Here is a 20,229-nt window from a genome sequence, read left to right as displayed (position 1 = left end):
ATAGCTTTTTTTAAACAAAAGGGAGTATTTTTTTAAAAAACGAGCTTTTTGTTTTATTTTTTAACTTTTTTTTTTCACCAGGCCCAACCTCTGCAGGCTCGGAGCGCCTCGGGGACGACCCCTGCGCCCCCCACCCCTGGGGTCCAAGCAGGGAGGTGTCGAAGCCCCCCCTCAAAAAAAAAAAAAGCCAAAAAAAGCCAAAAAAAATGGAAAATGTGCCAAAAGCCCCCCCCCCCCCGCAGAGCCGAGGAGCTGGGCAGGGCCCTGTTGGTTTTGGCTCCCGGCCTCCTTCCGAGGTGGGGCTGGGGGGGGGGCAAAAAGAGGGTCAAAAAAAAGGGGGGGGCGTCAGTTCTGTGCCCCCCCCTCCAGGCTGGGGGGGGCTGAGGTCACACAGGGGAAGGTGTTGGGGGTCCTGGGAGGGACGGGGATGGTTTGTGGGTGGCAGGAGGCCCCCCCCCGTGCCAAAAAATTTGGGTTTGGGTGCTCAGCACCAAGTAAAGGAACCTCTGCCCCCCCCAACCTCCGGGGGGGGGCACAAAATTATGGGGTTAGGGGAGGGGGAGCGGGGAACAGCCCCCGGGGGGGGCACTGAGAGGGGCTTTAAGGTCCTGGGGGGACAGCAAAGACCTCAGGGGCTCGGGGGGGGCCCCCAGCCTGCAGGGAAACCCCCCCCCGGGGTCATTTTAGGGCCGAGTGCCCCCCCCCCCGCCACGGCCCTCTTCCCCCAGGTCCCGAAGGGCTCATTAATCACCATTAATCAGCTCGTTAATCAGCTCCCTTTAATTGGCATCCGCAGCACAAACCGCCCCGCTTCAAAGCGGCTCCGCTGGGGCTGGGGGGGGGCACATTCAGGGACCAAACCCCCCCCCCGGTGATGATTTGAGGCATCCAGGGGGACACCACGACCCCATAGGGACGGATGGGGGGGGGCACACACCCCACAGCGCCTTTTTTTTTTCTTTTTTTTTAATTTTATTTTCTTTATTTAAATTTCTTTCTTTTTTTTTTAATTTATTTTCTTTTTTTTTTTTTTAATTTCTTTTCTTCTTCTTTTTTTTTTTTTTTTAATATCTTTAATTTATTTTCCTTTTTTTTCCTTTTATTTTCTTAATCCCGCAGCTTTTGGGGCTGGGCTCGAGGTCATTGTGCAAAGCCCTGCGGGGGGGGGGCCCCGAGCTTTATGGGGACACTCCCAGGCCCCATCCCCTTATAGCGGGGGGGGGAGAGCCCCCACCCCCTAAAATCCGCCCCCCCCCAAAAAAAAACAGGCACACCCCACTGTTTTTAGGGTCCTGGGGGGGGGCTCCAACAGCCCCGAGCTGCCCCCCCCAAAAAAAAGCAGGGGCTGGGCACGGCTCTCCCCTCACCGCGGGGTCTTAAGGCATGGGGAGGGGGGGCACAGGGGCTTCATCTTCATCCTCATCTTCCTCATCTTCATCCTCGGGGGTGTCAGGGCCCCCCCCGGGGTGTCAGGGGCCCCCCCCCGGGGGTGTCAGGGCCCCCCCCCGGGGGCTGGTGCTGCTCCCACTCGGCCTCCACCAGCCTGTAGAGCTCCATGCAGGTCCGGGCGTCCTCCACCGAGCAGTGGCCGCTGTTCCCCACCTGCGGGCGGGGGGCACGGGGTTAGGGTGGCCCCCCCCGGGCACAGGGAGGAGGGATCTGGGGTTCCCCATGGTCAGGAAGCCCGGGAGAAATGGCAAAGCTCCGGCCCCGGACCCCAAAGAAGCCCCCCCGGACCCCAAAGAAGCCCCCCAGGGTTCAAAGCACCCCCCCGGACCCTAAAGAATCCCCCAGAGCCCCCCCCAAAAAAAACAAAGAACCCCCCAGAGCTCCCCAACTGCCCCCAGAGAACCTCCCAGGACCCCAAAGAAGCCCCCCAGGACCCCAAAAAGCCCACCCAGAGCACCCAAAGAACCCCCCTGGCCCCTAAAAAACCCTCCAGAGCCCCTGCCCACCCCCCCGGCCCCCAAAGAACCCCCCCAGAGCCCCCCCAGCCCCTAAAGAACTGCCCAGAACCCCCCAAAAAAACCCAGAGGCCTCGAAGTACCTCCCCAGCCCCCATAGAACCCCCAGAACACCCCCCCCCCCAAAAAAAAAAACAGCCCCCAAAGAACCCCTCAGAGCCCCTAACGAACCTCCCAGGACACCCCCAAAAAAACCCTGGCCCCCAACCCCACCTCAGCCCCCAAAGAACCCCCAAAACCCACCCCAGCCCCCACCCCCACCCCCCCAACGCCCCCACAAACCCCCCCAGGGCCCCCCAACCCCCCAAGCCCCCCCCCCACCTCCCCAAAATCCCCCTGGGACCTCAGAGCCATTCCCTGCCCTGGTTTTGCAGCACCCCCCCCCCGACCCCCTTTGTCCCCCACCGACCCGGGGGGGGGCAGAACGAGGGGGGGGGGGGGCAAAACAAGCTGGGGGGGGGCAAAACGAGCCGGGGGGGGGCAAAACGAGCCGGGGGGGGGTTGGAATGAGCTGGGGGGGGGCAGGACGAGCTGGGGGGGGGCCAGAACGAGCTGGGGGGGGGGCAAAACAAGCTGGGGGGGGCCAGAACGAGCCAGGGGGGGCAAAACAAGCCGGGGGGGGGGCAGAACGAGCCGGGTGGGGGGGTGGAATGAGCTGGGGGGGGGCAGGACGAGCTGGGGGGGGGCCAGAACGAGCTGGGGGGGGGGCAAAACGAGCCATGGAGGGGCAGAATGAGGCTGGGGGGTTGCAGAACGAGCTGGGGGGGGGCCTGGAATGAGCTGGGGGGGGCGGAACAAGCCGGGGGGGGGGGCAGAAGGGGCCCGGGGGGGTCAAACCTGGATGTCGCGCTGCAGCAGGGCCTTGGCCAGGCGCTTGAGGGACACGGGGGTGCCGGGGGGGCAGCCGGCGCGTTGGTTGAGGGGGGCCATGCGGGAGGTGTCGCGGGTCAGCGCCGGGGGGGGGGCGTAGCGCAGCGCCCGCAGGTCGTTGTGCAGCGCGTGGCCCACCACCACCTTGCCCCGCAGCAGCTTCACGATCTGGGGGGGGGGGAATAAAAAATAAAAAAAAAGGTTGGAGGGCAGCCCCCCTAAGAGCCCCCCCCCCGCCTCGAGCACGGCACAACCTGAAAATGGTCCCAAATCTGCCCCCCCCCCCAGCAGCATGTCACCGTGGCTGCTCTCTGTAACCTCCCCCAGCGGCCCTACAAGCACCAAAATACCCCCCAAACCCCCCACCGTCCCTCCAACCCCCCCCAAAACCCCTCCAGCAGCCCTTCAAGCACCCCAAACCTCCCCCAAAGCCCCCCCAAAACCCCCCAGCATTGCCCCAAACACCCCCAAGTCCCCCCAACAGCCCTTCAAACCCCCCAAACCTCCCCCAAAACCCCCCAGCATCCCCCCAAACACCCCCAACTCCCCCCAGCAGCCCTTCTAACACCCCAAACCTCCCCCAAAGCCCCCCCAACATCCCCCCAAACACCCCCAACTCCCCCCAGCAGCCCTCAAACCCCCCAACATCCCTCCAAACCCACAAACCTCCCCCAAAGCCCCCCCAGCACCCCTCCAAACTCCCCAAACCTCCCCCAATCCCCCCTAAACACCACAAACCCCCCCAGCATCCCCCAAAACACCCCTAAAGCCCCCCAGCAGCCCTCCAAACCCCCCAAACCTCCCACAAAGCCCCCCCAAACCCCCCCAGCATCCCCCAAACCCCTCCAACTCTCCCCCCAGCAGCCCTTCAACCTCCCCCAAACCTCCCCCAACCCCCCCTAAAAACCACAACCCCCCCAAATCCCTCCAAACCCCTCCAGCATCCCCCAAACACCCCCAACTCCCCCCCAGCAGCCCTTCTAACACCCCAAACCTCTCCCAAAGCCCCCCCAAAACCCCCAGCATCGCCCCAAACACCCCCAACTCCCCCCAGCAGCCCTTCAAACCCCCCAGCATCACCTCCAAACACCATGACCCCCCCCAGCATCCCTCCAAAGCCCCCAAAATCCCTCCCAGCATCCCCTCTAACACCCCAAACCTCCCCCAACCCCCCCCAAAACCCTCCAAACACCACAAGCCCCCCCCAGCACCCCTCCAAACACCACAAACACCCCCCAACCCCCCCCAGCATCCCTTCTAACACCCCAAACCTCTCCCAAAGCCCCCCCAAAACCCCCCAGCATTGCACCAAACACCCCCAACTCCCCCCAGCAGCCCTCCAAACCCCCCAAACCTCCCCCAAAGCCCCCCCAGCATCCCCCCAAACACCCCCAACTCCCCCCAGCAGCCCTTCAAACCCCCCAACATCCCTCCAAACACCAGAAACCTCCCCCAAGCCCCCCCCAGCATCCCCCCAAACACCCTCAACTCCCCCCCAGCACCCCTCAAACCCCCCAAACCTCCCCCAAACCTCCTCCAAACCCCCCCCAAACCTCCGTCAAACCCCCCAAACCTCCCCCAACACCCCCAAAACCTCCCCCCCAGCAGCTCACCTCCCGCTGGGCCTTGCTGAAGGGGACGGCGTTGACCAGGTGGTGCCTCCGGATGCCGCTCCAGCGGGTGCGGTAATCCACCACGGGCTCGGGGGGCCGCACGTAGCGGTCGTACAGGACGTCGCCCTCGTAGCTCACGATGCTGCAGCGGGCCAGGGAGCTGGTCCGACCCCCGGGCCCCGTGCCCACCATCTCGCAGTCGATGGCCACCAGCTTGGAAGGAGCCGGGGGGGCCAAGGAACCTTTGGGAGGGGGGCCCGAGGCTTTGGGGGGCGCCCCAGAGGCTTTAGGAGGGGGCTGAGAGTCTTTAGAGGAGGGCCCAGAGGCTTTGAGGGGGGGCCCAGAAGCCTTGGGGGATGCCCCAGAGGCTTTAGGGGGAGCCCCAGAGCCTTTAAGGGGGCGGTCACAGTCTTTAGAGGACCCAGAGCCCTTGAGGGGGGGCCCTGAGCCTTTAGGGACGGGTCCAGAGTCTTTAGAGGAGGGCCCAGAGCCCTCAGAGGGGCCCCCAGCGCCTTTGGGGTGATCCCCAGCATCCTCAGGGCCCCCCCCAGAGCCTTTAAGGCCTTTAGGGGCTCCCTCCCCGCTCTCCTCGCCCCCTCCTGAGGCAGCCCGCCGCCATTTTGTGCCTCCCCTCCGCCGCCGCCGTCCCTCGGCCCTCCCCGGCCGCCCCCCGCCGCCGCCTCCGGCCCCGGGTTTTTTCGGCTCTTCCTTGGGCTTGCGGCGGGCGTTGGGGGGCAGCTGCTTCTCCTTCAGCGCCCCGAGCCGCTCCAGGAGCCGCCGGCGCCGGACGAAGCTGCGGTGCCGCCGGCTGCCGGCCGGGGGAGGCCGGGGGGAGCCGCCGAGAGCGAAGCTGACGTTGAGGATGAGCTCCGACATGGCGGCCGGAAGCGGAAATGGAAGGAGCGGAAGTGGTACCGGGGGGGAAAAGAGCTCCTCGCGGGGGGCCCTGCGCGCATGCGCGGCGCCGCCGGCGGGAAGCCGGAAGGGAGGTGAGCGGGGAGCGCGCGCGGCCGCTCTGGGCCGCCGGAGGGCGACTCTATGGTACGGGAGGGGAGGGGGAGGTTGGGGAGCGTCCGGTGACGTCAGGGCAGGGGGTGTGACGTCACCGTGCGGGAGGGGAGGGGGTGAGGAGGCTGGGGGTGCGCGGTGACGTCATGGCAGTGGGAGGGGGGTCAGTGCGTGACGTCATGGGGATGGACCAGAGAGCTGTGCGTTTGGGTGACGTCACAGGGCTGTGATGTCATCAAGGTGGCGCTGTGACGTCATGGCCTGGGAGCTGGGGATTGGCCCCGTGTGATGTCACGGCCGCAGAGTGATGTCACAGCCCAGGAGGTGATGTCACACCCCCAGGATGACGTCACAGCCCATGAAGTGATGCCACACTCCCCTATGGTGACACCACAGCCCAGGAAGTGACGTCACATCCTGGTGTGACGTCACATCCCAGGAGGTGACGTCACTACCCCAGGGTGACATCAGAACCCAGCAGGCGATGTTGCAGCCAGGAAGTGACGTCACACCCCCCGGCATGATTTCAGAGCCAGGAAGTGACGTCTCACCCCCCGGCATGTCGTCAGAGCCAGGAAGTGACGTCACGCCCCCGGAGATGACGTCACGCCCGCCCCCCAGCCTGCAGCGGGAGCAGCGCCGCGCAGCCGACATCGTGCGGCTCCTGGCCATGTACCGCCCGCTGCTGGACGCCTGCTTCATCGTGAGGGAACGGCCCCAAACCCGACCCCAAACCTGACCCCAAACCCCACCCCGACCCCAAACCTGACCCTAACCACGGCCCCAGCCCCAATCCCAATCCAGACCCTAATTAGGACCCTAATTAGGACCCCAAGCCCAACCCTAGCCTAACCCTACCTACGATGCCAACCCCAACCCTAAGCTAACTCCAGCCCCAATATAATGACCCTAATTAGGACTCCAACCCTAACCCTACCTATGACCCTAGCCCTAATTATGACCCTAATTAAGACCGCAACCCCAACCCAACACTACCTGTGACCCCAACCCTAACCCCAACCCTCACCCTAACCCTAATTAGGACCCTAAGTCCAACCCTTATTAGGACCCCAACCCTAACCCTAATTATGACCCTAATTAGGCCCCCCAACCCTAACCCTAATTATCACCCTGATTAGTCCCCCAACCCCAACCCTGACCCCAATCCTAATTATGACCCTAATTAGTCCCCCAACCCCAACCCCTACCCCAACCCCAATTAGGACCCCAACCCTGACTCCAACCCTAATTATGACCCTAATTAGGACCCCAACACCAACCCCCACCCCTAATTATCGCCCTAATTAGTCCCCCAACCCCAACACCAACACTGACCCCAACCCTAATTATGACCCCAATTTAGAACCCCAACCCTAATTATGACCCTAATTAGGACCCCAACACCAACCCCAACCCTAATTATGACCCTAGTTAGGACCCCAACCCTAACCCCAACCCTTATTAGGACCCCAACCACAACCCTAACCTTAATTATGACCCTAATTAGGACCCCAACCCTAATTAGGACCCTAATTAGTCCCCAACCCCAACCCCTACCCCAACCCCAATGAGGACCCCAACCCTGACCCCAACCCTAATTAGGACCCCAACACCAACCCCAACCCCACCCCTAATTATCACCCTAATTACTCCCCCAACCCCGACCCCACCCCAATTACCACCCTAATTAGTACCCCACCCCAATTACCCCCCTAACCCCCCCCCCGTTTCCCCCCCAGGACTTCTTCTCCCGGGGGCTGTGGGCTCAGCTCCCCCCGGCCTGGCAGGAGGCGCTGGCGGCGGCGCCCCCCCGGCAGCTGGCGGCCGCCCTGCTGGGGGCCGGGGGGGTCCCGGGGGGGTCCCCGGGGGGGTCGGCCTGGCCCCTGTCCCTCCTGGCCTTCGTCGCCGCCGCCCGCGCCCTGGCTTTGCCCCGGGGGGGGCGTCCCGGGGGGGCCCCGCGCCCCCCCTGCCACAGCCCCCGCCTGCACCCGCTGCTGCGCCGCCACGTCAAGGCCAAGAAGCAGCACGAGATCCGGCGCCTCGGCAAGGTGGGGGCCCCCCCGCGGCACCCCAAAACACCCCAAAACACCCCATAACACCTCGTGTCACCCCATAACACCCTGGGTCACCCCACAAGGCCCCATGTCACCCCATAACACCCCGTGTCACCATGTGTCCCCCCCATCACCCCACGTTCCTCAGGTTCCCCCATGCCCCCTGTGTTACCCCAAAACACCCCATAACACCCCGTGTCACCCCACAAGGCCCCATGTCACCCCATAACACCCCGTGTCACCCTACAAGACCCCGGGTCACCACGTGCCCCCCCATGTCACCCCATAACACCCCGTGTCACCCTACAAGGCCCCGGGTCACCGCGTGCCCCCCCCGTGTCACCCCGTAACACCCCAGGTCATCACGTGCCCCCCTGCATCACCCCACAACACCCCCTGTCACCCCATGCCCCCCCATGTCACCCTACAGCTTCTCTGTGTCACCCCACAACCCCCAGCGTCACCCCACAACACCCCTGCCCCCCCATGTCACCCTATAACACCCCGTGTCACCCCATGACCCCCCCACGTCACCCCATGTCCCCCCAACCCGCCCGCACCACACCAACCCCCCCACGTCCCCCTGTCCCCACCCATGTCCCCCCAACCCCTCATATCACCCCCCAACCCCCCTTTATCACCCCCCAACCCCCCCATATCCCCCCCAACCCCTCCATATCCCCCCACGCCCCCCCCAATGTCACCCCCTGTCCCCCCCCTGTCCCCCCCCAGGTGCTGCAGCGGCTGAGCGAGGCCACCGGCTGCGACCGCGTGGTGGACGTGGGCTCAGGACAGGTACAAAGGGGGGGGTCCAGGCTGACGGGGGGGGGGGACGGGGACACTTTGTGCCCCCCCCAACCCCACCGGGCACCTCCCCGTGTCCCCTGTCCCCCCCCCCAGGGCCACCTCTCGCGCTTCCTGGCCTTCGGCCTCGGCCTCTCCGTCACCGCCGTGGAGGGCGACGGGCGCCTGGCGGGGCTGGCCGAGCGCTTCGACCGCGAGCTGCTGCGGGAGCTGGCCAAAAAACGGGCACGGGGCGCCGGGGGGGGGTCTCTCCCACCCCCCCGGCACCCTAAAAGCACCCCCCGAAATCCTAAACCCCCCCCCGGCTCCCCCCAAAACCCGCGGTGCCCGCGGCACGTGGCCGGCCGCTTGGATCCGGGGGCGCCCGGGGAGGAATTTTTGTTGCCCCCCGAGCCCGGGCAGGGCCCCCCCGTTAGGAACCCGCTGCGGGGGGAGCCCGGGGGGGGGCAGAGGGTGCTGCTGACGGGGCTGCACGCCTGCGGGGACCTGAGCGTGGCCCTACTGCGCCACTTCGCCCGCAGCCCCCACGTGGCCGCCGTCACCTCGGCCGCCTGCTGCTACATGAAGCTGTCCACCCGGCCACAGCCCCAAAATCCGGGATCCCAGCCCCAAAATCTGGGTTCCCAGCCCCAAAATCCCACTCCCCTGCCCCAAAATCTGGGTTCCCAGCCCCAAAATCCTGCTCTCCATCCCCCAAATCCCGCTCCCCAGCCCCAAAATCCGGGTTCCCAGCCCCAAAATCCCACTCCCCTGCCCCAAAATCTGGGTTCCCAGCCCCAAAATCCTGCTCTCCATCCCCCAAATCCCGCTCCCCAGCCCCAAAATCCCACTCCCCTGCCCCAAAATCTGGATTCCCAGCCCCAAAATCTGGGTTCCCAGCCCCAAAATCCCATTCCCCAGCCCCAAAATCTGGGTCCCCAGCCCCAAAATCTCATTCCCCAGCCACAAGACCCCGGTCTCCAGCCCCAAAATCCTGCTCTCCATCCCCCAAATCCCACTCCTCAGCCCCAAAATCTGGGTCCCCAGCCCCGAAACTCCGGTCCCCAGCCCCAAAATCTGGGTCTCCAGCCACAAGACCCAAGTCCCCAGCCCCTAAATCTTGGTCCCCAACCCCCAAATGTTGGTCCCCAACCCCAGAACTCCACTCCCCAGGCCCCAAACCCTGCTCCCCATCCCCAAAATCTTGGTCCTCAGCCCCAAAGCCCCAATTTCCAGCCCCCAGCCCCTGCTTCCCAGCCCCAAAACCCCGGTTCCCAGCCCCAAAATCTGGGTCCCCAACCCCAAAACCCCGCTCCCCAGCCCCAAGAGCCCACTTCCCAGCCCCAAAACCCCACTCCCCAACCCCAACATCTGGCTCCCCATCCCCAAAATCTGGGTCCTCAGTTCCAAAACCCCGCTCCCCAGCCCCAAAACCTTGGTCCCCATCCCCAAAATCTTGGTCCCCAGCCCCAAAACCTTGCTCCCCAGCCCCAAAACTCCACTCCCCAGCCCCAACATCTGGCTCCCCAGCCCCAACATCTTGGTCCCCAGCCCCAAAACCCTGCTCCCCATCCCCAAAACCCCACTCCCCAGCCCACAAATTTTAGTCCTCAGCCCCAAAACCCCGCTCCCCAGCCCCAAAACCCCCTTCCCCAGCCCCCAAACCCCCCTCCCCAGCCCCAAAACCTTGGTCCCCAGCCCCAAAACCTTGCTCCCCAGCCCCAAAACCCCCCTCCCCAGCCCCAAAACCTTGCTCCCCAGCCCCAAAACTCCACTCCCCAGCCCCAAAACCTTGGTCCCCAGCCCCAAAACCTTGGTCCCCATCCCCAAAATCTTGGTCACCAGCCCCCAAACCCCCCTCCCCACCCCAAAACCCCCCCTCCCCACCCCGTGGGCTACCCGCTGAGCTCCTGGGTGTCGGGGCTGCGTGGCCACGAGCTGTCGTCCCGCGCCCTGGAGGCCGCGTGCCACGCGCTGGAGGCTTTTGCGGGGCGGCTGCTTTTGGAGGGGGGGGGGGACAGCTCCGGGATGCGCCCCCACGGGCACCGAGCGGCCCTACAGAGCCTCGGCCCCGCCGCCCAGCCCAGCCTCCAGCACCCAAGGGTGCGGCCCGGGAGGAGAGCCCTGAGCCTCGGCGTCTCCGAGTGCGTGCGGGGTGAAAGAAGGGGGGGGCGGGGGGTTCTTTTGGGGTGGGGGCTTCTTTTGGGGTGGGACTTTGTGTGGGGGGGGTTCTTTTGGGGTGTCTCGTCTCCTGGGTTCCCTTCTTTTGGGGTGTCCCCTCTCCTGGGGTTCCTTCTCCTGGGGGGCCAGGGGCTTTCTTTTGGGGTGTCCCTTCTCCTGGGATCCCTTCTTTTGGGGTGTCCCCTCTCCCAGGGTCCCTTGTTCTGGGGTGTTCCCTCTCCTGGGGGGCTTTCTTTTGGGGTGGACCCTCTCCTGGGGTGTTCCTTCTCTTGGGGTTCCTTCTCCTGGGGGCCAGGGGCTTTCTCTTGGGGTGGGCCTTCTCCTTCTCCTGGGGGGGCTTCTTTTGGGGTGGGATCTCTCCTGGGGGGGCTGGGGACTTCCTTTTGGGGTGGGCCTTCACCTGGGGGCGTCTTCCTTTGGGGTGTCCCCTCTCCTGGGGGGGTTGGGGGATTTCTCCTGGGGTGTCCCTTCTCCTCGGGAGCCTTCTTTTGGGGTTTACCCTCTCCTGGGGTGTCCCTTCTTCTGGGGTCGTCCCCTGCTGAGGTCCCCTTCTCCTGGGATCCCTTCTTTTGGGGTGTCCCATCTCCTGGGGGGGGCTGGGGGCTTTCTCCTGGGGTGTCCCTTCTCCTGGGGGGGCTTCTTTTGGGGTGTCCCCTTCTCCTGGGGTGTCACTTCTCCTGGGATCCCTTCTGGGGTGCCTTCTTTTGGGGTGTTCCCTCTCTTGGGGGTCCCCCCCTTCCCCTGGGGGTCTCCCCCTACTCACCACCCCCCCCGTATCCCTCTCCCCCCCCCCCAGCTCCGCCCGGCAGCAGGAGCTGCTCGCCTTCCGCTGCCTGGCGCTGCTCCTGGCCCCGCTGGTCGAGAGCCTCATCCTCCTCGACCGCCTCCTCTACCTGCGGGAGCAAGGTGGGGGCCCCACCCTTGGGGTTGGGGGGGGTCGAAGGGGAGAAATCGGGGAGGGGGCAGCGAGCTCGAGGCTCTTTTTGCCCCCTCCCCAGGTTTCCAGTGCGCCCTGCTGCCTCTTTTTGATCCCCGCTTCTCCCCGCGCAACCTGGTGCTGGTGGCGGCCAGGGCGCCGCTGGAGGGGGTGCTGGAGGGGCTGGGGGACAGCAGCGAGGAGGAGGAGGGGGAGGAAGAAGAGGAGGAGGAGGGAGCGTGGCCCCCCGGGCCCCAGCGTGGCAGAGAGACACCCCAAAAGTACCACAGCTGCAAAAAATACAGCGAAAAACAAAATATAGATGCAAAAAATACGGCGAAACCCTAAATAAAGATGCAAGAAAACGGAGAAACCCTAAATAAAAATGCAAGAAAATGACAAAACCCTAAATAAAGATGCAAAAAAAATGGAGAAAACCTGAATATAGATGCAAAAATACGGTGAAACCCCAAATCTAGATGCAAAAAAAGGGCGAAACCCTAAATCTAGATGCAAAACCTACGGTGAAACCCCAAAAACCCAGTCCCCAGCCCCCAAACCTTGGTCCCCAATCCCAAAACACCACTCCCCAGCCCCAAAGTTTGGGTCCCCAGCCCCAACCCTGGAGGGGGTGCTGGAGGGGCTGGGGGACAGCAGCGAGGAGGAAGAAGAGGAGGAGGAGGAGGAGGAAGAGGAGGAGGAGGAGGGAGTGTGGCCCCCCAGGCCCCAGCGTGGCAGAGAGACACCCCAAAAGTACCACAGCTGCAAAAAATACAGCAAAAAACAAAATATAGATGCAAAAAATACGGAGAAACCCTAAATAAAGATGCAAAAAATGGTGAAAACCAGAATATAGATGCAAAAACTACAGTGAAACCCCAAATCTAGATGCAAAAAATACGGAGAAACCCTAAATAAAGATGCAAAAAAAATGGAGAAACCAGAATATAGATGCAAAAAAATGGCGAAACCCCAAATCTAGATGCAAAAAAACGGCGAAACCCTAAATCCAGATGCAAAAAATCTGGCGAAACCCTAAATATAAATACAAAAATACGGCGAAACCCCAAATCTGGATACAAAAAGTCCTTTACTCGGAGCTGCTGCCCCCGGGGGGCTCCCCCCGTTGCCCCCCGCTCAGTACCAGTAGGATTTCCTGGCCCGGCGCGTCTCCACGATGCCCGCGGCCTCCATCACCTCCTCCTCGAAGGTCTTGAGCGAGGGCAGGTAGGTTTTCTCCAGCACATCCTCCACCGACGTGTCCTTGGGGCCGTCTGCGGGCGGAGAGGATGGCACTAAGCCCCCCCCCAGCCCCAAATCCCCCCACTTTAGCCCCAAAACCCCCCCCCGATCTCACCGATCCACTGCTCGGGGACGACCCCGTCGCGGCGCTGCCGTAGGGGCAGGGGGAGGATGCGGCCGGTGCGCAGCGACACCCGCACCCGCTCCCCCTCCTCCGTGTAACGCCACTGCACCTCCGTCGGCTTCCTGGAGAGGCAAAAAAGGACCAAAATCAGCAGGAATTGCCCTAAATCCATCCCACGGGTTTTTATGCCCCCCCCCCCGGGGTGTTTTTGGGGTTTTTACCGGTCCTCAGGGTCCACCAAGGCGACCTGGCTGAGCAGCAGCGGGGCCTCGCTGGCGATGTAGGTGCTGCTGAATTTGGCCATCCTGTTGATGTAGCGGTAGTGCTGCGGGGTGAGGGGGGGGTTAAGGACGCGCCGTGCCCCCCCCTTAACACCGTAGCCCCCCCCCCAACCCCTCCCCGCTCGCTCCTCACCGTGTTCAGCCCCTCCACCACGACCCAGTTGCGGGCTCGCACCACCTGGGTGACCAGCCCCTGGCGCCCCGCGTCCTTCCCGGCCAGCACCTGGACCTGTGGGGGGGGGGGGGGCAAAAGGAACAAGGAGGGGGGGCTCAATAGGGTTGGAAAAATGGGGGGGGTCCCTAGGGATCAACAAACAAGAGGGGGGGGCTCAGTGGGGTTGAAGGAATTGGGGGGGGTCCACACGGATTAATAAATAGGGGGAGGTAAAAGGGGGGGTCCCTGGGTCCCATAAAAAAAGGGGGGGTGCAGAGGGGATGAAGGAATGGGGGGGGGCCAGTGGGCCCTAAAAGGGGGGGGGATCCCCAGGGGAGTCCTAAAAGCAGGGGGGGGTCTCCAGGTCCCATTAAAGGGGGAGGGGGGGCTTCCAGGGGGTCATTAAGGGGGTTCCATGGGTCCCATTAAAGAGGGGGGTCCCCAAGGGGCCATTAAAGAGGGGGGGGTCCCCAGGGGAGCCCTAAAAGGGGGGAGGGTCCCAGGTCCTATTAAAGGGGGAATGGGGGGGCTCTCAAGGGGGGCATTAAAAGGGGAGCGCTAAAGAGGGGGCTCCCCGGATCCCAGTTAAAGGGGGGGTCATTAAAGGAGAGGGTCCCCGGGGGGGCATTAAAAGGGGGGGGGCTCCCTGGGTCCCAATTAAAGAGGGGGGTCTTCCTGGGGGGTCACTAAAGGGGGGGGGGGGTCCCCGGGTCCCTATTAAGGGGGGGAGGGGCCGGGTCCCACTTAGAGGGAGGGCTCCCTGGATATCAATTAAAGGGGGGGGGGGTCATTAAAGGATGGGGGCGGTCCCCAGATCCCAATTAAGGGGAGGGGTCCCAATTTGGGGGGGGGTCATTAAAGGGGGGAGAGTCCCCGGGTCCCTATTAAGGGGGTGGGGGGGGGTCCAGGACCCACTTAGAAGGGGGGGGCTCTCGGGATCCCAATTAAAGGGGGAGGGGTCCCCAGATCCCAATTAAGGGGGGGCTCCCGGCTCCCAATTAGGGATGGGATTTGGGGGGGGGGGGGGGTGTCCCCTCCCCACTCACCGTGTCCCCCCGGAACACCTTCCACTCGTCCCTGTGCAGGGGCTCCACGAACACTTTGTTGCGGCGCTGCCCGGGGGGGTTCCTGCGCTGCTCGGGGGCGGTGCCGGGGCGCCACGTCCCGTGCCGGTACCCGGGGGGCAGCCGGGGCCGCGCCGCCAGGCCCAGCAGGGCCGAAACCCGCATGGCGGCTGGGGGGGGAGTGGGCACCGGCTGAGAAGGGGCCGGGGCCGAGCCCCCACACCGGGAACGGGGCCCCGGGACCGGCCCCGACCCCCCCGGAGCCCCCCGGTTCCCCCCGGTTCCCCCCGGAGCCCCCCGGCCTCACCTCAGCGCCCCGCCGCCTCCCGCTCCCAGAAGTGGCGGCGCCGCGGGGCACGCCGGGACGCGTAGTCCCGCCGCGGGGCATGATGGGAGTTGTAGTTCTCTCCCCCCCCCCCTTTTCCTCCTCCTCTTCCTCCCCCTCGTGGCCCGCCGCTGGCGCGGTGCATCACGGGAGCGCGCCGCCATGGACCCCTCCCTCTCGCTGCCTACGCCGCGGGGCATGCTGGGAGTTGTAGTCCACGCGGCCTCCCCCCAGTTTCCCCAGTACCCCCCCACTCCAGCACGGCCCAGTCCCACCGAAACGACCCCCGGGGCGGGCAGGGAGCTGGGCCAGGGCTTTGGGGGCGGCGGTGAGGCCGCGGGACCGCCCTACCCCAGCTCCCTGCCCCCATGGCCGCCATTACAGCCCCCCCCAATCTGCCCCCAGTTGCCCCTCACCCCTCCCAGTTGCCCCCAGTTGCCCCCCAGTGCCCCCAGTTGCCCCCCCCCAGGCCTCCCACTGCTCTCCAGGCCCAGCCCTGGGACCCCAAGCGGGGCTGTGGTGGTGGCCGAGGCCTAGGGGCAAGGGGCTGGGGGCTCCCCCCATGGCTGGGGGGGGGGGCCCTGAGGGGTCCCTGGGGGTCCCCAGTGCCCGGGGGGGGGGCAGCAGCGGCGCTGGGGGCTGGGAGCGGGGCTGGCGCCCGGCCACGGCTTCATTTTCTGCTGCTGCTCCCAGCCCCGCACCCACGGGGCTCTCCCAAGGGATTTGGGCACCCTCCCGGGGGGCTTTGGGCACCGGGATCCCCACCAAGCCCCCCCCTCAAGGAGCCACCGGTGGGGACGAAGCATTTGTGAGGGGCAACGGCTCCCATCCCAGCCCCCCCCCCATGGCATTTTCTTGCAGAATGGTGATTTTCCCCATTAATAAAATCCCCTCCTGTAAAAATCTTCCTGCTGCCGCTCTCCCTCCCCTCTCTCACTGATTTTTCTCCCCCCCTTCCAGCTCCGGGCCCTTTCTGCATTTCCTTCGGGCACCGAGAAGGTGAAACTGAGCCCAAAGGGGCCCGAAATGGCCCCCCCAGACAAAAAACACCGGGCAGAAGCGCTTTAAAAAGGCATGAATTGCTTTTATTTCAAATCAACTGATCAGCCCCCTAGAAATCACTAATACAAAGCATGCGCCCTGCGACGGCGGGGCCAGGAGATGCGGGTCGGTTCAGGGGTTATCGTTACCGGGTTTTCTCTTCATTTCTCTCGTTTATTTTATTTTTTTTTCTTTTTTTTTCTTTTTTTTTTCCCGTTTGTTTCTCGTTTCCGGAGCCGCGGCCGTTGACGAGCCGACGAGGGCGAGACGGGGCAGCACCCAGGGGAGCCCAGCGGGGAAGGGGCAGGAGATCAGCTCGCCGGGGAGGCCTCTACGGACTGCGGGGACGAAGAAAACCGGGTGCTCGGTCACAAACCCCACGATCTCGAGACCCCCAACTGGGGACACAGCCCCAGGACCCCCAAATCCACACCCCTGTGCCCAGGTGGGTGGAGGAGAGCCCAGTTTGGGGGGCTGGGGGGCACCCCGCTCACCGCCCTCACCTCTCTTTGTGGTCTCTGACCTCCTCCGCCTTGTCCTTGCCCTCCTGCTTGGCTTCGTTGGCGTCCGGCACGCCGGCGGCGTCGCTGTTCTTCTCCTTCTCGCCTTCGGCTGGGTTGGGCTTCGGCTCCTCCTTGGGGGCCTCTTCGTTGTCGACCTTCTTCTCCCCTTCCTGCCCCTCCGCCTCCTTGGTGCGTTTGGGGGAGTCCTGGGCGCGGGGAGCTCGGCTCAGCCCTGCCCTTTGCCCCCTGCCCCTCGTCCCCCCGTCCCCGCCGCCCCCCCCTACCTCCAAAGCATCTTCTGCTTTCCTCTTGATCCCGGCTTTCTCGTTCTTCTCCTTGGACTGCTCGTCGATCACCAGCTTCCCCTCCTCGTCGCTGCTGCCCTCCGCGTTGCCTTTCTTCTCCCCGTCACCCTCCGGCTCCCGCTCGGGCTCGGCGTCCTCGGGGCAGGTCTTCTTCGGGGTGGGCTGGGGGGCGACACCGGGGCTTAGAAAAGGGGGCTGGGATGCCCGGGGAGGGGGTCACGGGGGGGCTGCGGCCGGCGGATCGCCACCCACCTGGTACCCGGAGGCTTTGACGGTCGGGTTGTTCTCGATCTCCCACAAACCTTCGCTGAACCCTTTCCTTTTGTTGGGTTTCCCAAACTTCTCCTTGCATTCTTCATAGGGGAAGAGGTCTTTGGGCCCCAGGAATGCCCTGCTCGGGGGAAAAGCGATGAGAAACGGCAGCTGGGGTGTCCCACCTCTGCCCCAAAACCCCCCGGACCATGCCACCGGCTCCTTCCCCAGCTTTGCAGCACCCTATGCCCCCAGGACCACCCCGACCTCCTGCCCTGGTCCATCAGCGTCACTGCCCCATGGAGACGGAGACCCCAAAGGGCCGGATCTCTCCCCGTTAGCCCCCCCAGCTCGTGGCAGGGCCCCACTCACGTTTCGTGGGTCCCGAAGAAGAAGACTTGGTATTTGTTGGAGGACGACTTCACCGCGGCTTCTGGCATCTCGTCGATCTGCACAAAAAAAAAGAGGAAAAGGTGAAAAAAAAGAGGAGAAGGTGAAAAAAAAAGAGGAGAAGGTGAAAAAAAAGAGGAGAAGGTGAAAAAAAAGAGGAGAAGGTGAGGGCGCAGCCACCGGGACCTCCCAGGGCACCATCCTGGCCCTCGTGTCCCCGTTCCCGACTCCTGACACCATGAGGAAGGTGCCTGGATCCATTTGGGGCATCGCAGCCGCCCCCTCCCCGCTCCCGAGCCGGCGGCAGCCCCGCGAACACCCCGAGGGGACGGCGAGGAGCGGCCGCCCTAAGCCCTTGTCTAGACGGGCTCAGACGCATCGAGCTCAGCAAAATCGGGGCCCCGGCCGCATGCAGGACGAACAACTCCAGCCCGGCCCTCGGGGGGGGGGGGCAGCCCTGACACCCAGAGCCCCCCCGGGTGGGCGAGCAGCCCCCCGGCAGCAGGTGCCGTGGCACCCAGGGGGAATATTCCCGGCGCGCCACGCGGGGAGCGTGGCACCAGCAGCACCAGCAGCTTTTTATAGCGTCTAAAAATAACCCCCCCCCCCGGCTCCAGCCAGCGCGGCCATAAATTCCCCAGAAAGCCTCGAAGGAAAGGGGGAAGGAGACAAAACGGGCGGGGGGCTTGCCGGGGAGCGGGGTGGGAGAGCAAAACCCTGCGGGGTCCCGCTGCTGACTCACGGCGCGACCTTGCCTCAGTTTCCCCAGTTTTCTGCCACCGGGGTTTGTTTTTTTTTTTTTTGTCCCCTTCCTCCTGGCACGTCTGAGGGCTGCTGGGGTGGGATGCCCGAGCTGGGGACTCCCCACGGGGACGGGGACACTCGTGGGGGACGTCCCCGTGCCCTCCCTGCTGCCCACGCACAGCTCGGGGGGGCACCCAGCACCCAAAACCCCACCCTAGGGTGCTCTGGTGACCAGCAGGGACCCGGTGCCGTGCCGGGGCACCGAGCCCTGGGTGTGGGGCCACCGCGGGCAGCGCCCAGCCCCACGCCCTCCTCCCTGCATCCTCCTTCCCGGATCCCTCGGCGCGTTTTGGGCTCGGGGACGTGCCTCCACTCGCCGGCACCCCCGGGCCCGGGGCCACGGCCCACGCGTGGGAGCCCTCCGAGGGCCACGGCGCAGCTCCCGGGCTCATTTGGGGGATTCGGGATGGGGAGAGGGGCGAGAATCGGACCCCACCGGCACCAAACTCGGCCTCGCCGTCGCGCCCCCGGTGCCGGAGCCCTGCCCGCCACCGGGCTCCGTCCCCATTTGGTGCTGGGGGGGGGCCGGGAGGAGAAAATCTGAGTCAGAGGGCGGGCGGCCAGCCCGGCCCCGCCAGCAGCGGGGACGTTTGGGCGCGGATCACGTTTCTGCAGGTCGCTCCCAGGCCACCGTGGGCCCCCCCCAGAGCCCTTTAGGGCCCCCAGTGCCACCCCATTGTCTGCCCTGGCTCCTATGGAAAAGAAGAGGCTCCTTCGAGCTCGGTTTCACCCTGGGGGGGGACAAAACCAGCCCCAACGTGGCTACAAAGCCTTGGGAGCGGGCCCGGCTATTTTTAAAACCTCCATCCCCAAGCAGAGGCGGCGCACGTGGGGCCACCGCGGTGGCTCCAGCCCCCGGTGCTTGGCCCTACAGCCCCCCCCCGGGGACGGGGACCCCCGGGGTGCCACCGTCCCCGAGTTTGTCCCCCCCCCAGCTGCACGGTGCCACGTCCCCGGCCCCACAGCGGGAGCCGTCCTTGGCCAAGGTCGTGGGTGGGCAAAGGGAGCGCGGCGGGGACCCCGTGGAATAGGGGGGGTTTGGGGACCCCCCCCACGCCATGGGGCCACCCCTCGGTGACTGCTGAATGTCCCCAGGGTGCTGGGGGCTGGTCCCTTGCAGAAAGGGCGCGCGCCACAGGCGGCACCCAACGGGCGATAGCCCCTTATCTGGCCTTTTTTCACCCAAAACTGTGTCCTCCTGGAAAAGGCCGCGGCATCTCCAGGCGCAGTGGCGGGCGGGGAAGTTTGGGGAGGGGAGATAAGGGGCTGGGGGCCGAGATACCCCAACAGCAGCGCGGGCAGGAGCTGGGGGGGGGCTGGAAACGCCCCCCCCGACCCCCTGGGACCCCCCCTGGACAAGGGGGCCGGAGCCCACCCGGCTGCTGAAGCACCCGGGGGCATCACCGGGAAGGGGGTGTCACCATCCTGTCCTTGCACGGGGGGGGAAAAGAAATTAAAAATAATTTAAAAATGAATTAAAAATAATAAAAAAAAGGGGCTGGGGTGGTAGGATGAGCGTGCCCCCCCCGCCCCGCACGGACTCTGCCCCCAACCTCTGCTCCTGGACTTTGCAACCGGTGCCCGGAGCGGGGCTGGGAGCTGCCCAGCTGGGCCCTGGCGGTGCCAGGCCCCATTGGGGACGGGGGTGGCGATTTGGGGGCGGGCAGGGGGAGTTCGTTAATTAATTAACGTGGATCCAGCCCGTGGGGGGCCACACGCGCCCACCCGGCTGCCACCAGTGCCAGCTGGCCCCAAAGGGCATCGCTGCGGGGGCTCAGCTCGTCCTCAGGGGCCTGAGCCTGCCCACCCCAAAAAGCCCCCAAAAAGGCCCCGAATGCCCCCAAAAAGGCCCTGAATGCTTCGTGAAGGGGGTGGGTGACACTCGGGGCCCTGCAGCAGCACCGGTCCTCATAAAAAATAAATAATGGGCTGTAAAAAAGAAGGGCCTGGCTACGGTGTGAGGGGGGGAGAGCTTATGGGGTCAGGGAATGGGGTGCCACCGCCGTCCCCAGCCGCTTGCACCCCAGGAGGGGGGGGGACAGCAAAACCCCTACTGGGCCCTGGTGGTGCCAGCCCCCCTGCCTCAGTTTCCCCTCGGGAGAGGTTTCCAGGCATAAATCAGGGGGTTTTGGTGAAAGATGGAACAAAACTTGGGGGGGGGGGCTGAGCCGGGGCCGCTCGTGTTGCCGGTGCTTTTTTTAGGGGGGGGGGGACGGGACCCAGGCACACGTGGTGGGGAAACCAACCCCGGCGCCTCTTTGCCCTCGGTTTCTCCACCACCTCCTGCTCCTGTTTTGTCCCTGATTGTTTTGGGGTCCTGGGTGGGGGGGGCAAAAAACCCCAAACACCCCCATG

General features: G+C 64.8%; 4 protein-coding genes across 4 annotated transcripts; 1 reads left to right on the top strand and 3 right to left on the bottom strand.

Moving 5' to 3' along the window:
• Nucleotides 1-1,050: 1,050 nt before the first annotated feature.
• Nucleotides 1,051-5,344, bottom strand: LOC309890881 (uncharacterized protein). Its single transcript, XM_082785278.1, has 3 exons — nucleotides 4,448-5,344; nucleotides 2,802-3,002; nucleotides 1,051-1,602 (listed from the first exon to the last, which is right to left on the bottom strand). The coding sequence occupies exons 1-3, from the start codon at nucleotides 5,321-5,323 to the stop codon at nucleotides 1,450-1,452; spliced, it is 1,230 nt and encodes a 409-aa protein (XP_082641404.1). The 5' UTR covers nucleotides 5,324-5,344; the 3' UTR covers nucleotides 1,051-1,449.
• Nucleotides 5,345-5,944: 600 nt separating this feature from the next.
• Nucleotides 5,945-12,312, top strand: METTL25B (methyltransferase like 25B). Its single transcript, XM_082785276.1, has 6 exons — nucleotides 5,945-6,158; nucleotides 7,195-7,503; nucleotides 8,242-8,304; nucleotides 8,410-10,436; nucleotides 11,270-11,379; nucleotides 11,472-12,312. The coding sequence occupies exons 1-6, from the start codon at nucleotides 5,976-5,978 to the stop codon at nucleotides 11,735-11,737; spliced, it is 2,958 nt and encodes a 985-aa protein (XP_082641402.1). The 5' UTR covers nucleotides 5,945-5,975; the 3' UTR covers nucleotides 11,738-12,312.
• Nucleotides 12,313-12,460: 148 nt separating this feature from the next.
• On the bottom strand, nucleotides 12,461-14,632 carry MRPL24 (mitochondrial ribosomal protein L24). The gene is made up of 6 exons (XM_082785277.1): nucleotides 14,562-14,632; nucleotides 14,237-14,424; nucleotides 13,170-13,265; nucleotides 12,977-13,080; nucleotides 12,747-12,877; nucleotides 12,461-12,663 (listed from the first exon to the last, which is right to left on the bottom strand). The coding sequence occupies exons 2-6, from the start codon at nucleotides 14,417-14,419 to the stop codon at nucleotides 12,527-12,529; spliced, it is 651 nt and encodes a 216-aa protein (XP_082641403.1). The 5' UTR covers nucleotides 14,420-14,424; nucleotides 14,562-14,632; the 3' UTR covers nucleotides 12,461-12,526.
• A 1,010-nt stretch (nucleotides 14,633-15,642) lies between these two features.
• On the bottom strand, nucleotides 15,643-17,203 carry HDGF (heparin binding growth factor). Its single transcript, XM_082785275.1, has 5 exons — nucleotides 17,053-17,203; nucleotides 16,681-16,819; nucleotides 16,408-16,590; nucleotides 16,124-16,329; nucleotides 15,643-15,958 (listed from the first exon to the last, which is right to left on the bottom strand). The coding sequence occupies exons 1-5, from the start codon at nucleotides 17,118-17,120 to the stop codon at nucleotides 15,952-15,954; spliced, it is 603 nt and encodes a 200-aa protein (XP_082641401.1). The 5' UTR covers nucleotides 17,121-17,203; the 3' UTR covers nucleotides 15,643-15,951.
• Between the last annotated feature and the right edge of the window lie 3,026 nt (nucleotides 17,204-20,229).

This window comes from Aythya marila (assembly GCF_965140915.1).
Source record: "Aythya marila genome assembly, contig: HAP1_HAP1_SCAFFOLD_940, whole genome shotgun sequence".
Classification (NCBI taxonomy): Eukaryota; Metazoa; Chordata; class Aves; order Anseriformes; family Anatidae; genus Aythya; species Aythya marila.
The sequence above is the reverse complement of the archived record's forward strand: the minus strand, read 5'-3'. Positions and strand labels throughout refer to the sequence as shown.

Coding starts and splice junctions, on each gene's coding strand:
- LOC309890881 (XM_082785278.1), bottom strand. CDS start 5,323: ATGTCGGAGCTCATCCTCAACGTCAGCTTCGCTCTCGGCGGCTCCCCC. Junction 3,003..4,447: donor TCAGCAAGGCCCAGCGGGAG/GTGAGCTGCTGG, acceptor CCCCCCCCCCAG/ATCGTGAAGCTGCTGCGGGG. Junction 1,603..2,801: donor TGCTGCAGCGCGACATCCAG/GTTTGACCCCCC, acceptor CCCCGCCCGCAG/GTGGGGAACAGCGGCCACTG.
- METTL25B (XM_082785276.1), top strand. CDS start 5,976: ATGATTTCAGAGCCAGGAAGTGACGTCTCACCCCCCGGCATGTCGTCA. Junction 7,504..8,241: donor AGATCCGGCGCCTCGGCAAG/GTGGGGGCCCCC, acceptor GTCCCCCCCCAG/GTGCTGCAGCGGCTGAGCGA. Junction 10,437..11,269: donor CTGAGCCTCGGCGTCTCCGA/GTGCGTGCGGGG, acceptor CCCCCCCCCCAG/CTCCGCCCGGCAGCAGGAGC.
- MRPL24 (XM_082785277.1), bottom strand. CDS start 14,419: ATGCGGGTTTCGGCCCTGCTGGGCCTGGCGGCGCGGCCCCGGCTGCCC. Junction 13,266..14,236: donor AGGTGTTCCGGGGGGACACG/GTGAGTGGGGAG, acceptor CCCCCCCCACAG/GTCCAGGTGCTGGCCGGGAA. Junction 13,081..13,169: donor TGGTGGAGGGGCTGAACACG/GTGAGGAGCGAG, acceptor CTCACCCCGCAG/CACTACCGCTACATCAACAG.
- HDGF (XM_082785275.1), bottom strand. CDS start 17,120: ATGCCAGAAGCCGCGGTGAAGTCGTCCTCCAACAAATACCAAGTCTTC. Junction 16,820..17,052: donor TTCTTCGGGACCCACGAAAC/GTGAGTGGGGCC, acceptor TCCCCCGAGCAG/GGCATTCCTGGGGCCCAAAG. Junction 16,330..16,407: donor AAGCAGAAGATGCTTTGGAG/GTAGGGGGGGGC, acceptor CCCCGCGCCCAG/GACTCCCCCAAACGCACCAA.